This window comes from Protopterus annectens, chromosome 13.part0, assembly GCF_019279795.1.
Source record: "Protopterus annectens isolate FY-2018-M chromosome 13.part0, PAN1.0, whole genome shotgun sequence".
NCBI classification, from domain to species: Eukaryota; Metazoa; Chordata; order Ceratodontiformes; family Protopteridae; genus Protopterus; species Protopterus annectens.
In genome coordinates this window covers 63869241-63883793 of record NC_056747.1, presented here as the reverse complement: position 1 = coordinate 63883793, position 14553 = coordinate 63869241, and the positions used below count along the sequence as shown (strand labels likewise).

Here is a 14553-nt window from a genome sequence, read left to right as displayed (position 1 = left end):
GTAGTGTGATCTCGGAGTGAGAATATTAATGTAGGGGGGTGGGGGGTACACCCCCCCACCTACTCAGGTTATGAACTACTTACTTACCCTTTTAATAGGGACTGGACAATATAAAACAATACTAGACAATATTAAACTGTACTGGGTGGGTGGCTATGCCCCCCATACCCCTCACATTAATATTCTCACTCAGAGATCGCACTACAGTGGAGGAAAAGGGCATATACAGTGTCAGTACTATTTTCGGTGATTTGGACCCTATGTCAGAAATTTTCAGCGAAATGTCATAGACATATATATATATTATATATATATACATATACATATGTGTGTGTTTGTGTGAATGTAGATTAGTATAACTATGTCTCTTTATAATATATATATATTCCCCCCCCCCCCCGAGTGCCGTAACCCATACCATTGCCGTACCCTGGCTAGCTCTTCTCCTGCCTACTCTTGATCATCACCACCTTCCTAGTCAATTGGCCCATTTTTTTCCCCATCAACGGGGTAAGGGTCAACCAAGAGGGACCATCATTTGCCAGATATGGTTCAAATGTTTTCAGTTTTCTCCCTGGATCTAGCTGTGTGGATAGGGAGAGGTGTGCAGTGGTGGGCTGTCTGTAGAGGACAGCCCCCCTCATTTCCACAAGGGGTATTCCCTCCAAGTTGCAGTGCCCCTCCCTTCACAGCATGAGAGGTGATCTCCCCAGTCATTGTGTCCATTTGAATGTATGCAAACCCCACCCACCCACCTTCTGAGGAGTCTGGAGGGCTGTATAGATTTACTCCTCCACCCCACTTGCCTGCCTGTTCCAGTGTTGTGCCTTCTAATCAAACCCTGGTCTCCTGAGTTGCATTCTGGGATCCATCCCTCTAAAACTTGAGCCAGGCTTTGTGTAGCTGTTTGTGAAGTGTTTGTTAACTTCTAGAGGAACGTGTGTGGCATACAGGAAAATCAGGTCCATGGATTCCCCAGGTTCGATTGTTGAAATGCAGTGTTCTGCTGAGGCAACAAGAGAAGAAAAGGAGGTGATGCAGGCACTGCAAATTAATTTTTGTGGCATTTAAACCTTTTAAAAATGTTTTTTAACTCATTTAGTTTTGAATTTACCTGGGAGCACTCCTTGATTACACAGGCAGGTGCCTTTAAGAATTCCGTAATCACACCAGTATCCATGTCACTTGTGTGTGAGGCTTTGAATGGATGTTAAAATGCTGAAGTGTTCTGTCTTTGGTATATGGTATATTCTGCAGTATGGAAGAACTGTAATGTTGACAAGTAGTCATTTCAGAAATCTGTTGTAGAGCTTAGTTTCATGTCATCTGAGCTTACTTTTCTTAGACACAGTCTTCCGCAAAGAAAAAGTGAGCCTTTGACCAACTCCTTTCATGCTTAAGGTGGTTTCTGGACTAGCAGTCAAATAGACTATCCACGTTTCTACCTTTTACCTAAATCCCCATAAGCTCCAGGAAAGGATTTTGCATTTGTTGGGTATTGAGAGACAGCTCAGAGGAGAAAGGTTATTAAAACAAATCAGCTTTTGATTTCTTTATGCCTGGAAATGTAGGCAAACAGTATTCCAAAGAAAGTCTAAGCGTATAGCTAGCTATAACTGTTGTGTACCCTTCTGCTTTGATTGTAGTAGGAGGCCCCAGAGCTGCAGTCAGTGAACACTGCCAGAGCAGTGGTCACCACAGCAGCTGTCTTCAAAAATATATCTACAAAGAGTGCCTGTGAAACAGCTACTTGAATATCCTTCCAGACTTTCTCCTACCATTACAACTTGAATGTCCACCCTGAGAGCAGGGTGTGGTTAGCCACTATAATTTTGAAAGAAATTTTCCACTTTCAGAAGGAAGAACTTGCGTTTCAGAAAACAAACTGTATGGGATCTAGTTCAGTTAAGTTACATACGTTCTACGTAAATGAGGTTGCAGTGGAGTCTAGTTTAAATAGTTGCTTTTCAAGGCTGTATTCTTTTAAGCATTTTTATTAAATTGTAATATTTTAACTTATAACATGAGTACATATACATTAGTCAGAAAATAATTTAGTAACATTTTCCATTATTATTGTCATACAGTACATACGGTTTATTCGAAAACAGTACTGGGAAACTTCCTGCTAAAATATTTAGACAATCTCAAAGAACAGAAAAAAATACTTCACGCACACATTATATATATAGATAAATATAGATACATGGCCTACTTCAGAAGACTGAAAATTCAAAATATTGAATGATGGAATTTGCTGCTTCTCCACTGTTGTGCGATCTTGGAGTTGATATTTATAGTTAGCAAGGGTGCAGGGGGCCTTGCCTCCTGCATTAAAAATGTGTTCAGTATTTTGAATGGTCACCCTTTTGGTTTTTCAGTCTTCTGAAATAGACATATATATATATATATATATATATATATATATATATATATATATATATATATATATATATATATATACATATGCACACACACACAGTGTATGTGTGTGTGTGTGTGTGTATATCTATCTATACATACATACATACATACACATATATATATATATATATATATATATATATATGCACACATTTTTTATCAGCTGCCTGCATGCAGAATTTTGATGTTGCATTAATTTTAGCAAATCAGTGTAATTTAAAATATTTTCAACACTCGTTCTTCTCATGTGAATGCTTTACAAATATTAATTTTAAAATGTGAGTCATTTGTGTTGAATTTTATTGTCCTTCAGCCTTGCAACGTTCAGTACCAGTCCACACTATCTCGCAGAGAGCCTTGCCAAGACTCATCCCCCAGCCTGAGAAGGCCAGAGTGTAACTGTTCTATATTTGATTACTCTGATTTCCACAGATATCTGCCACAATTCGTTAACTTTTTGAAACTAGGCTCTTCAACATAATCTCCCTTAACTCTTTCATGTGTACTGACAGATAACTTTGCATTCGGTTATCTGGCATTACACTATAGTTTGCCAAAAGAGAAAATGTAGTTGTAAGGCACTTAAAAGTATAAGATTACTACTTAAGTCATATGAAAGTGTACATCTTGCACAAGAATGCATCTGTTTTTCTTCTTTCTTTTGACATGAAAATACCATAAATATTGTATTTGACTCATTTTGAAGACATTACTAGTCATTATTTATTTACTGAAGAATAAACATGAGGCATAATACTTTTTCACAACAATAGTTAGTCTTGAAGCTGCTTTTTTGTGGGGACTGCAGTCATTGCGACTCAACATTACTTTTCAGAGCTGTATAATTTGTTTTAACATAAACTTGATTAATAGTTACGTTTTATCTGTTTTACGTAGGTGCTGAGGAAGTCTGCCTACAAGATCATAAGTGGAGAGGTGGATTGTCTTACAGTGACACCAGATAACCTGCAGGATTTTGTTGGAAAGCCGGTTTTTACAGTGGACAAGATGTATGATGTCACACCTCCAGGAGTAGTGATGGGGTTGGCATGGACTGCTATGGGTAAGCCAGTTTGCCAGGTCTCATGTGTGTAACTGATTTTCTTCTTACAGTGTTTAGAAAACTAAAAATCTGTATGCAGAAGCATAGCCAGTTGCTGATTCTCTGGTAATTTCTGGAAAATCTGGTTTATAAATCAACATTCAACAATGTAATATATCTTAAAGTATTCATCTTATAGTATTGCATCAAGAAATGTAGTTACAGAGTTTACTTTTAAGTTAACGCTTGGTTGTCTAATTCTACAGTGCACTGCTGGGTTACTTTTGGAGCATTTTCTACTGAATGCAATACAGAGGAAAGAAATAAATGTGTTACCAGAAAGCTTAGAAATCAGTAATCAGAATGGTGAGGGAAAGGCGAAGGTCAGTGTTATAATCAGAAGGACATGTACTTTAGGAAATAGTTAAATGCAGTATAATTTGTAGACACCACATTGATGGCAACTTGTAAGGGATGAAGTTGAAGGACAGAAGGTAAGGAATATGGGTGGCATTTGGGGCAGTAACTGACTAGTCTGCTAAGTGATTTGCATAACTTTGCGTTACTAAGCCTCTGGTTGATATGTGCATTAAAGCCAAATGGCTACTTGTGAGTCTGTTTACTCAGAGAGACACACACAACATCGTCTGCTGGCTGTAGCTATCGAGGCTTCTCAGAGGAAGCTGATATAAACGTCTTAAGGCTCTGTATTTCTAGTTCCCTGGTGTGTTCTCTGTGAACTGCAGTTATTCCTGCTTCAAATACCTACCAGCTACTAACTCTTGCGTGCTTGGTTCTTTTATTATTTTTGGTTTTAAAATTGGTAAAATCTATGCTACATTATTTCAGTCCTGACTCTAGATTCAAGGTTCAGTAAAAACGGAGTCATTTTATACAACCAGTGGAGTGAAAATAATTTTTAGATAGATATAGAACTTTACCTAATGGGATATAACATTTCACATCAGCTTACACCTACACCTTTCCCAATGGACTTGCCAGTTTACTGTCACAACCAAACCTCCACCCTACAGGCTATCCAATGTTTTATTTCTTACTAAGAAAATCTTTGGTTATGAAAGGACAGTTTAACACAACTAATATAAGAAATAGAACTGTATGTCAGGACTGCAGTTATACACGTCTCTGTATAAAAAAAAGGCAAACAGCTCCTTTGCCATTTACACATCACACTGCATGGTCAGAAAGAACACTGTCATTTTACATTATCGAAGGATCCCAAATACAGTCAAATACTAGACTTTGTACTGTGAAAGATATTAAAACCTTGTATTCATTGCATTGGTTTAATTGTTTGCTCGTGAATACTTGCAAAACTGTATTAAAAATAGCATCAAGAGCAAATAAAAGCTGAACAGCAAGTTAATTTTACTCATGGAAACTGCCTGTTCTTGCAAGAAAATCTTGATCAGAAGAGCTATGTTGAAACATGGACATTTTTTTGAAATTTTAGTAACAAAACTGTTCCAATCTGTCCTCTGATTTGTTTTTGCTGATGGATGTTTGACTGTCTTTTCCTACTAAAATGTCAAGAAATAAGTGTGATTTCTTCCCCTAGTGGTCACATACACCCAAGACACACTGTAGCGGTTACGTTTCTGACTGGAGTTATATTGGAAATGCATTACATGCTGTGAGCGCTCTGTAAATCTGCGATGGTTAGCTGACAAAGCAGTGGTACTTTGCATTCTGCAACAATACTGTTTATATTTTTAAATATATAAACCACAGTCAATGGTGGGACACCAATAAAATGTTAGGGGCCTTGTAGATGGCAGACATTCAGTATATGCATGGGAGACTGGCCCATCTTTTAAAAGTAAGTTATTGCTGCAGCTGAGAGGTGGACGGCTCAGTATTACTTTAGAACCCTGTAATGTGTGGCCTGAAGTGGTAGATAGGTACACTACAGTGGTAGAGAGTTTTGAAGATGTGCTGGACAACTGGGGAAAGTATAGGACAGGATTGGGGGAAAGGAGGCTACAGTGGTCTGAGACTTGATAGACCATGGTTGTTCTTCTATTCATCTATTGCAGTATTCATTACATGAGGGAGTTTCCTGCAGTAGGCAACCCAACATCGACCAGTATACGTTGGATGTCTGAGGGGAACCACGGCTTGTGATTATGGAAGGCCCTAAGGGGATTCCACAGATCCTTGTTTGGGAAAAGGTAGATTCTGACCTGATCGAATGCAAGCCTATGTCGGGCTCTCTGACCCTACATAAAGCAGACCTGCATGGGAAAAAGAAACAAAGAAACAAGCATTTGCCTCCTCCAAAAGAACCTGCTAGCGATGGGAAGCAATTCACTCAGGGCCTTTTCAGTGCCCTTACATCACTTAGGCCTTGTCCAGGTTTTACAGCCCCCCAACCCAGTACACTTTCTCCACTTGAAAGAACTGGAGAATCTTTAGAAAAGGGTAGGAGCAAACTATGTAGGAAAACATGGGAATTGTGGGAACGATGCATACAAGGAGGAGTGAGGTCTAAAAGGCGGCAGGACTTAAATGAGCTATGTAATGTTTGACTGAAAATGATTGGGTAGATTATAAGTGATGCATAATGTTTGCAACTGGGAATGTGTCAGTATGGTCTGTGATGTAAAATGCTTGTAACTAGGATTGTGTCGGTGTGGCTTCTTTTCATTTACAATTGCCTCATGTACACAGACAACCCTCTCCTCCTCCCACAAAACACAAATACATGCGAGAGATGCAACTATACGGCCAAACTGGAGGCTGAGCTCTCTCAACATAGGACTGGCAAGACCAGTCAGGAGGAGAAGGTTACCACACACACTATAGACCCAGTCTCACATAGTACCATTACAACCTCAAATCATACACATAAACACACAAAGACATACTCGGAGGCTCTGATCAAAAATCTACCAAAACAGCAGAGGCCACCAAAGCAGACACCCAAACAACCACCACCTCAGAACACAACACCTGCAACACATAGACCTCACAGTCAGAGTGTCAAACAGTCACAGCCCTTAAGGCCAAACACTATGCCAGACACACTAGTTATTGGTGACTCCATAGTCAGACACACTGACGTCCCGCTCACCAGACTGAGTAAGGAGAAGGTCACAGTAAGCTGTCTGTCGGGCGCTAGAATCCGCCACATAACGCAAGCACTCAGGTCTCTCAACAGCAGGTACAACTATGACTCAGTCATTGTCCACGCTGGTGTAAACGACCTGAGACGTACCTCCTTGGACTACATGAAAAGAGACATTGAGGAGCTCTCTGATTATGTAGCCCAGGCAGGTATGACCCTGACCTTGAGCAGTATCCTACCTTCACCAAGAATGATGCCACAATACAGAGATAAGATGATCAGCTTTAACAATTGGCTTAAACACTGGTGTCATTCAAAGGGGATCCAGTATCTGTCTGCCTGGGATGACATGCTGGACAAGCCACGCTGCTTGCAAGGGCGGCTTGCACCTGTCACCCCAGGGATTCGGATATTGGCAAAGGCTCTTGCCACCCCATAGTGCCTTTTTAGGCAAGGCTCAAATTCTAAACCTACCACCCTAGAACACAAAAAGGAAAAAAACTAAGGGTAATGCTGCTCAATGCCAAAGTCTAAATCTCAAAATGCATGCACTCGAGGCCCTTCTCAGTATGGAGAACATTGATGTCTGTGCTGTGACAGAAACCTGGTTCAAGGCACCTGAGAGCACCCCAGCTATCAGGTTTTACCTCATATCATGCGTTCCGGCCCCAAAATCCGGACAATACCAAGAAAGGAGGGTATGCATATTCAGCAAGGACACCCACACCTCAAGACTGGTGGCAACGCATGATGCATCGGAGACCATCCAGGTGCAATTAACCGTAGGCAAGACTGCTCTGCAAATTGTAGCATGTTACAGGCCACCCTCACAAACTCAGGAACCTCACATGGCCTTCCTGAAAACACTAGAGGGATAAATGTATCACCAAACACCATCATACTAGGTGACTTCAATTACCCTAATATAGACTGGGAACACTACTCAAGCCCAAACACCCTAGCCCAAAAGTTCCTGGAATTCATAAACTCAAATGCCATGGAACAACTAGTCACCATCCCCACAAGAGGAGATAACATACTTGATCTCATCATCACGAACATGGGAGCACAATGTTCAACAACGGAAGTATACCCCTCACTGGTGAGATCAGATCACAAACTAATCTCACTGGAGGTCCTCATCCCACCCACCTGAAATAAAAAGACCACAGTAAAGAACTTCTCAAAAGCCGACTTCACACTTCTAAAGACTAGTGTGGTCTCCTTTAAGGCCCCCGAGCCGGCGGAAAACAGTACTCAAGCCGCTGAATCACTTACAAATGCCTTCTACCAGCACCTGCAGGACTGCATGGATAAGGCAATCCCAAGTAAAACAAAGACTCTTTGTACCAAAGGCAAGCGTCCAGTCTGGTGGACCCCAGCCATAAACAAACTCTACAACAAAGGAGGAAGCTACTACAAGATAGAGCAAAATCCTTAAAAGGTAAGACACCCTTGATCACTATAAGTAAAAAACTAAGAGCTCTCATAAAATCATCCAAAGCAAATTTCGAGAGAAAAATAGCTAAAGACTCAAAAGACAATCATAAGGCCTTCTTTAGCTATGTTAGAAACCTAGGAGGAAACTCCCAGATATGCTCAGAACTAGTTCAAAATGATGTGAAGATTACTGATCCTACAGACATTGCCAACATACTGGCTGACAGGTTCAGTGCAAACTTCTCCCCTCCCCAAAAGGAGAGATATCTATACCAAGCGATTGCAGCCCCCAAACATCTCCAGCACCCAAGTGAGAACTGCTCTCTCCAAAGCAAAAAACACAGCATCCATGGGACCTGATGGTGTCCCCGGCTGTGAGCTCCACGAACTCAATGAGAATTAAACCCACAGCTAGGACAGCTGTTTAATCAAAGTCTTACCTCTGGATACGCACCCAGGAGTGGCGCACTGCAACTGTGGTCCCACTTCACAAAGGCGGTGCCTCCACCGACCCTGGAAATTACCGGCCCATTAGCTTGACAAGCCTTATCTGCAAAGCCATGGAGAGGATCATAATGGACCTCATAAATAAAGACATAGGAATTTGCAGACTTTGGATCCAACCCAGTTTGGCTTTGTCAAAGGCAGATCATGCCTTTTAAACTTGGTTGACTTTTTGAAACAGTCACCAAAGCCATTGATGAGGAAAGGCAGTCCATACAGCCTACCTCGATCTGGCTAAGGCCTTCGATACAATACCCCACTCGGGTATCATTGAAAAACTCATCAGCTTAAATGTTAACCCATACATCACAAGATGGGTTGCAAACTGGCTGAGTGACAGAACCCACAGGGTCAGAGTTGCTGGTGCCATGTCAGACTCAAAGCCTGTCACAAGTGGTGTCCCACAGGGCTCAGTCCTGGGCCCACTCTTGTTTGGCATCTACTTTTCCAGTACAAGCAAACACAGGAGGGTTATGGCTGACAAAGTTTGCAGATGACTGCAAACTGGCGCCATAGTAGAAAACACATCTGACACAGATATCCTTCAGAAGGGTCTCACAGAAGCGGATAACTGGTGCCAGAGCCACGGCCTAAAGTTAAATGCCAAAAATGCATAGTCATACCCTTGGGAAAAACAAGGTTACCCTAGCTACCAAATAGGTGGCAATCCACTGAGCACAGAAGAAGTTATCAGGGACCTGGGGACCCAGGTAGATAGTAGTCTGTCATTCGACACCCATGTAGCTAAAGTAGTTAGGAAGACCTTCTACATTGCCCACCTTATCATGAAGGGATTCTCATCTAGATCAAGGGAGGTCATAGTCTCCCTTTACTCATCACTCATCAGACCAATGATTGAGTACAATGCCCCATTCGGAATGTATCTGACCCGACACTTGCAGCAGCTGGAGAGGCCACAAAAGTTCCTCACCAAAAGGATAAAGGGTCTCAAAAATCTGTCCTATGCTGCCCGACTGAAAGAACTCCAGCTCTATTCAGTCGCTTACCGCTTGCTCAGAGGTGACCTTTGCCTAACATACAAGGCCATGTCAAACCCAGATTTGATGAATATGCTTCACCTCAAAGACTCTAGATCCATCAGAGCCACAAGGGCGGGAGACTTAAACCTCGACATGGCTATTAATAGGGCGTGCTGGAGGGATAGATTCATCACCCAAAGACTCCCTATGCTGTGGAACAAAATCCCGGTACATGTGAGGCAGAGCACCTCGCTGGCCTTGTTCAAGAGAAATCTTGACCAATGGATGGGAGATCGCAGATATACCCCAGGGATTACCTCAGTGTCACTGCTCGACAGAGGCACAGCAAAATAATGGGTATAGTTCCCCATACTAAAGGGGTGGCGTAAGCCACAAAACGATGGGCTAGGCTTGTAAATGCCCTCGGGCAGATAGCCTAGTATGAACCTATGAACCTATTTATATAAATGTATGATTGCCTGTGTAATAAGTGATGATTTAATAAAGATGTTTCTTGTTTAAAAAAGGCAGGAATTGAATAATTTATTTAATATAGCGTAGGTTATATGATACATAGCGATATATATGAAGTATAGTGTTTGTCATGTTAATATAGTTTCATTACTTTTATGTTGTTGTTGTGTCTTTCGGCTTATCCCAGTTAGGGGTCGCCACAGCAGAACTCCAGTCCGCTAATGTTTGGTAGTGGATTTTTACGTGCCGAGTTACCAGCCCTGACGCACAACCTTCAACGAAGGCACGCTCATTCATGCATGCCTCCACACAGAAGACGCTCTAGCTGAGAATCGAACGGGACAACGTCTTGCTGTGAGGCGACAATGCTACCGCAGCACCACTACCGCAGGAGTTTCATTACTTTTATATGAGTGTAAATTTGCCTATGTCACAAGTGATAATTCAGTAAAGGTGTTTGAAAAAAAATAAGGGGATACATTCGAGGAAGAGGCATCTTCAGGGGATGAATCCCTGGCTTAGTCTTCTCAGATCCCTTCCCCCATGGATTATACCTCCTCTGAAGAAGAATCAGTTGGCACAGACTCACCAATCAAAGACCTGTTCTTTGGAGAGACCCCAGCTAAGATGAGAGACCACTTCAGATGTGATAACACCCAAGTGTCTGAAGTACATAAAAGATACTATGACCTATTACAGGTGGAATCACCTAGTCCATCGGCTATCCCTCCTGTCTTGCCTGCCGTACTCAATGCATTTGCTTGAGCTTCACAACCACCAGATTCCCAGCCACCTGCCCCCAAAAAGCCAGAGTGCCTCTATAAAATCCCAGAGGACTGCAAGTTTCTCTTCAGATGTCCTTCTCCAACTTCTGTGATTTCTGACAAGCCTTCAAAATTGCTGCCTTCCACTACCCTCTTACTCTCTGATAAGGATAGCAAGATCCTGGAATAGACTAGCCAAAAAAAGCATATACTTCTGCCACTCTAGCATTCAGGGCCATAAATTACCAAACACATATGACTAAATTCACAATGGAACTTGTGTCCCAACATTTACAGGTAATTGCAGGCCTACTAGACCCAGAAAATAAAACCTTAGCTCCTTTTTTGCTCAGTGCTTCCTCTCAAGTAGCACATCACTCAATAGCAATACAGCTATGATGCTGCAGAGGCTTCCACCAGAGCAGTTGCCTCTGGATCGGTAAGATTTTCTTGGGTAAGACTTCAGCCCTTACTTGAGGACATAAAAGCCAAACTTATGGATGCTCCTCTAGACAGTTCTGCCTTGTTGGACCTGCAGCTTCTAACCTGTTGAAATCATTGCAGAAAAGGGTAAGGAACTGCAGGAACTGAAATTTATTTTTGTTTCCCCAGTACCCAAGTTCTAAAGAAATTACAAAGCCTGTATTTGTGAGTAGACATTCCCTTCACACACAACCAAGAACAAAAAATAGTGACAGGAGACCACAACAGCCTAAGGCTCTGCTGGCAATCCCATCCATCTAATTGGCCCTTTCCAAACAAGCTGTCTTCTCTTTTACTGTCCCCCCCCCACCTACATCCCACTTTCTCACCGCCTACCCCTATTACTACCAGCCTAGGAAAGCATAACTCAAAATGCTTGGGTCCTCTCAATCGTTCAAAAAGGTACTTCATGATGTGGGATCGACTGCCCTCCTTCAGGGGCATCCCTCAATCTCCCAGGAAACAACTTGCCTTTTTTTTCCAGACGTTCTGTTAGAATTATTGAACCAAGGGACCATGCAATGTGTCCACAAAATCCGAATAGATAAAATATTTTGCTCCAGGTTGTTTCTGGTGCCCAGGAAGGAAGGTCTGTGAAGACCCATCCTCGACCTGTTACATCTCAATACGTTCCTAAGAGTACCCACTTTCCACATGCTGACCCTCCTGACTTTGTTCCCACTCATTCTGGCCCAAGTTTTCATGATTACCCTGGATATCAATGATTCATATCTGCACATTTCCATCCATCCCAACTACAGAAAGCTTTTACACTTTTTTGTATCTTCATGGTATTTTCAGTTCTGTGTCTTGCCCTTTGGGCTTTCTACCACACCCAGAGTCTTCACCAAATGGCTTGCTCCTGTGATTACCCACTGCAGACTTCAGGGAATACACATCTTTCCATATCTGGATGAACTTCTCCTTCTAGCTTCCTCCACAGAGGAGCTGGAATGAAATACTGCCTTTACCATCAATCTTCTACAAAATCTGGGGTTCACCATAAACTTAAAAAAAAAAAAAAAAAAAAAAAAAAAACAGTTCTCACGCCTTTACAGGATCAAATTTTCCTGGGATGCAGGATACAAACAGATCAAATGAGGGTCTTTCTCCCCCTACAAAAGGTACAGGACCTCACCTTTTGCTTCCAAAACATTCTACTGGTTTACAGCCAGAGTTCCTGAGGGTCTTGGACCTCATGGCATCCACCATTCCCATGATCCCCTTAGCCAGACTCCACATGAGAAAATGGCAATGGTATCTAAAATCAGTTTGGATGCAACACCAGCACCCCTTAGAATTCACCATTCCCCTCCTTCCCTGTCTGAAGAGGGAACTTCAGTGGTAGATGCATCATGTCACTCATCCCAGGACTAAGCTTACACCCTCCTCCTCCTCATCATCAAGAGATCTGCACAGGCTCCTCAGACTTAGGTTGGGAAGCAACCTTCGACGAACTGAAAGTGCAAGGGTTTTGGTCTCCCTCTCAGTTGAAGGAACACATCACTGTACGGGAAATGAGGGAGCTGCTACTGGTCATGCTAACTTTCCACCCCTTATTCCATCCAGGACGTTTATAACTGTTCACAGACAATATGACAGTCCTCTGGTATGTGAACAAACTGGGGGACCAAATCCTTACTGTTATGCAGACTGGCTCCTCAGGCTTAGGAGCTGGCAGAAAAATTCCAGGTAACTCTTCAGGCAGGGTACATCCCATCCTCTCAAAATTGTATGGCAAATTACCTGAGCAGGTCCCAAACCCCATCCCATGAATGGATGCTCCAAAGAGATGTGTTTCTAGACATAGTACAGCAGTAGGGTATTTCTCAAACGGACCTTTTTGCCTCCCCCATGAATAGACAGCTTTGACAGTTTTGTGCCAGAGAGCCCCATCCTCTGGTGTGGAAAGTGGATGCCCTTTCTTTCTCTTGGAAGGGGATGTTTCTATATGCATTCCTTCCCCTTCCCCTCATACCAAAAGTCCTGTACAAAATTCAGCAGGACATACCATAAAACTTGCTGGTGACTCCCTTTTGGCCAAGAAATCACTGGTTCCCTCTCCTCCTGCATTTAGCCAAGGGCAGTCACCACAAGTTACCTCACAGAGTGGACCTCCTCACACAGGACAAAGGGACCCTCATCCATCCCCACTTGGCAACTCTTCAGTTAACCCTGTGATTAATAGGGTACTATTCCCTTTTACACACATATTCTCTAAGGACATGCTCACAGTCCTGCAGGATGCCAGGAAACCAAATACCAGAAAATCATAGCATAATGGAAGATATTTTTTCAGTCTGGTGTCTGAAACAAAATCAGGACCTATTAACAGTGGAAACTCCCTTTGTTTTGTCTTATTTGTGTGAATTGCTCAATGGTGGTTTGGCTTATTCTTCAGTAAAAGCTCATACTCCAGTCATATCTTCCTGTCTGCCTCTATTCCCCTCCCTCACCCCCAGCTAGCAGATTTGAGGCAAACAATTTCTTAAAGGCGTCCTACACATTATGCCTCCCAGGAAACCTATTCTGCCTCCCTGGGACCTTAACTTTCTTTTGGAAAAGCTGACTCTCTCATCCTTTGGGCAAGCTGTATCAGCTTCTCTTCAGCACTGTTCCTGGAAAGCTGTGTTACTCCTACCCTTAACTTCAGCCAGACGAGTCTGTGAGTTACAATCCCACAAAGACAGGGTCTCCCTGCGCACAAACCTTTCCTTTATGTCCAAGGTAGTCAGTGACCTATCTTTAAATCAGTCCATCCACTTACCTACCTTTTTCCTCTCTCTCCAGAAGTCTAGTAAGAGGGTCCTCCATACCTTAGATGTCCACAGGGAACCTAGATTTTATTTGGATAAAAACAAAGCTGTTAGAAATTTAGGTCAGCTTTTTGTTTCTTACCATCCCAGGGTTCTGGAGTGGACTGTGTCCAAACAGACCATGTCCTCCTGGATTTCCAAGACTATTTCCTTTTGCTACACTCACCATGGTAAGATCTGCATTCCCCTATTAGGGCTCATTCTACCAAGGTTGTTACCTCATCTGGGACCTCTTTCAAGGGGATTGGATACTAACTCAATTCTCGAAGCAGCTTCATGAGTCTCAGTCCATACTTCACCAAACACTGTAAATTAGATGTAATTTCTAAATCTAGAGCAGGATTTGCCAGAGCCATACTGTAGGTCTTCCTAGAAAGCTCCTCAGCTATTGCCCTCATCCATTGCTTCATGAGCCTTGGTATTCTCCCTCATGTTATAAGTATTGCAACAGATGAATAGAAGAAGATAGAACAGTTCTGTACAATTTTACCATAACATTCTGTTGCAGTATTCCTGTCCCTCCTTCCCCCTTGGCCTT

The 14553-nt window shown here is 42.5% G+C and overlaps 1 protein-coding gene across 1 annotated transcript in view; it reads left to right on the top strand.

Moving 5' to 3' along the window:
• LONP1 (lon peptidase 1, mitochondrial) overlaps positions 1-14553 on the top strand; it is an 843750-nt gene that overhangs the window by 716987 nt on the left and 112210 nt on the right. The window contains exon 15 of the mRNA XM_044090626.1: positions 3322-3487. Coding sequence (XP_043946561.1) covers positions 3322-3487 — 166 coding nt within the window. The remainder of the gene's footprint in view (positions 1-3321; positions 3488-14553) is intronic.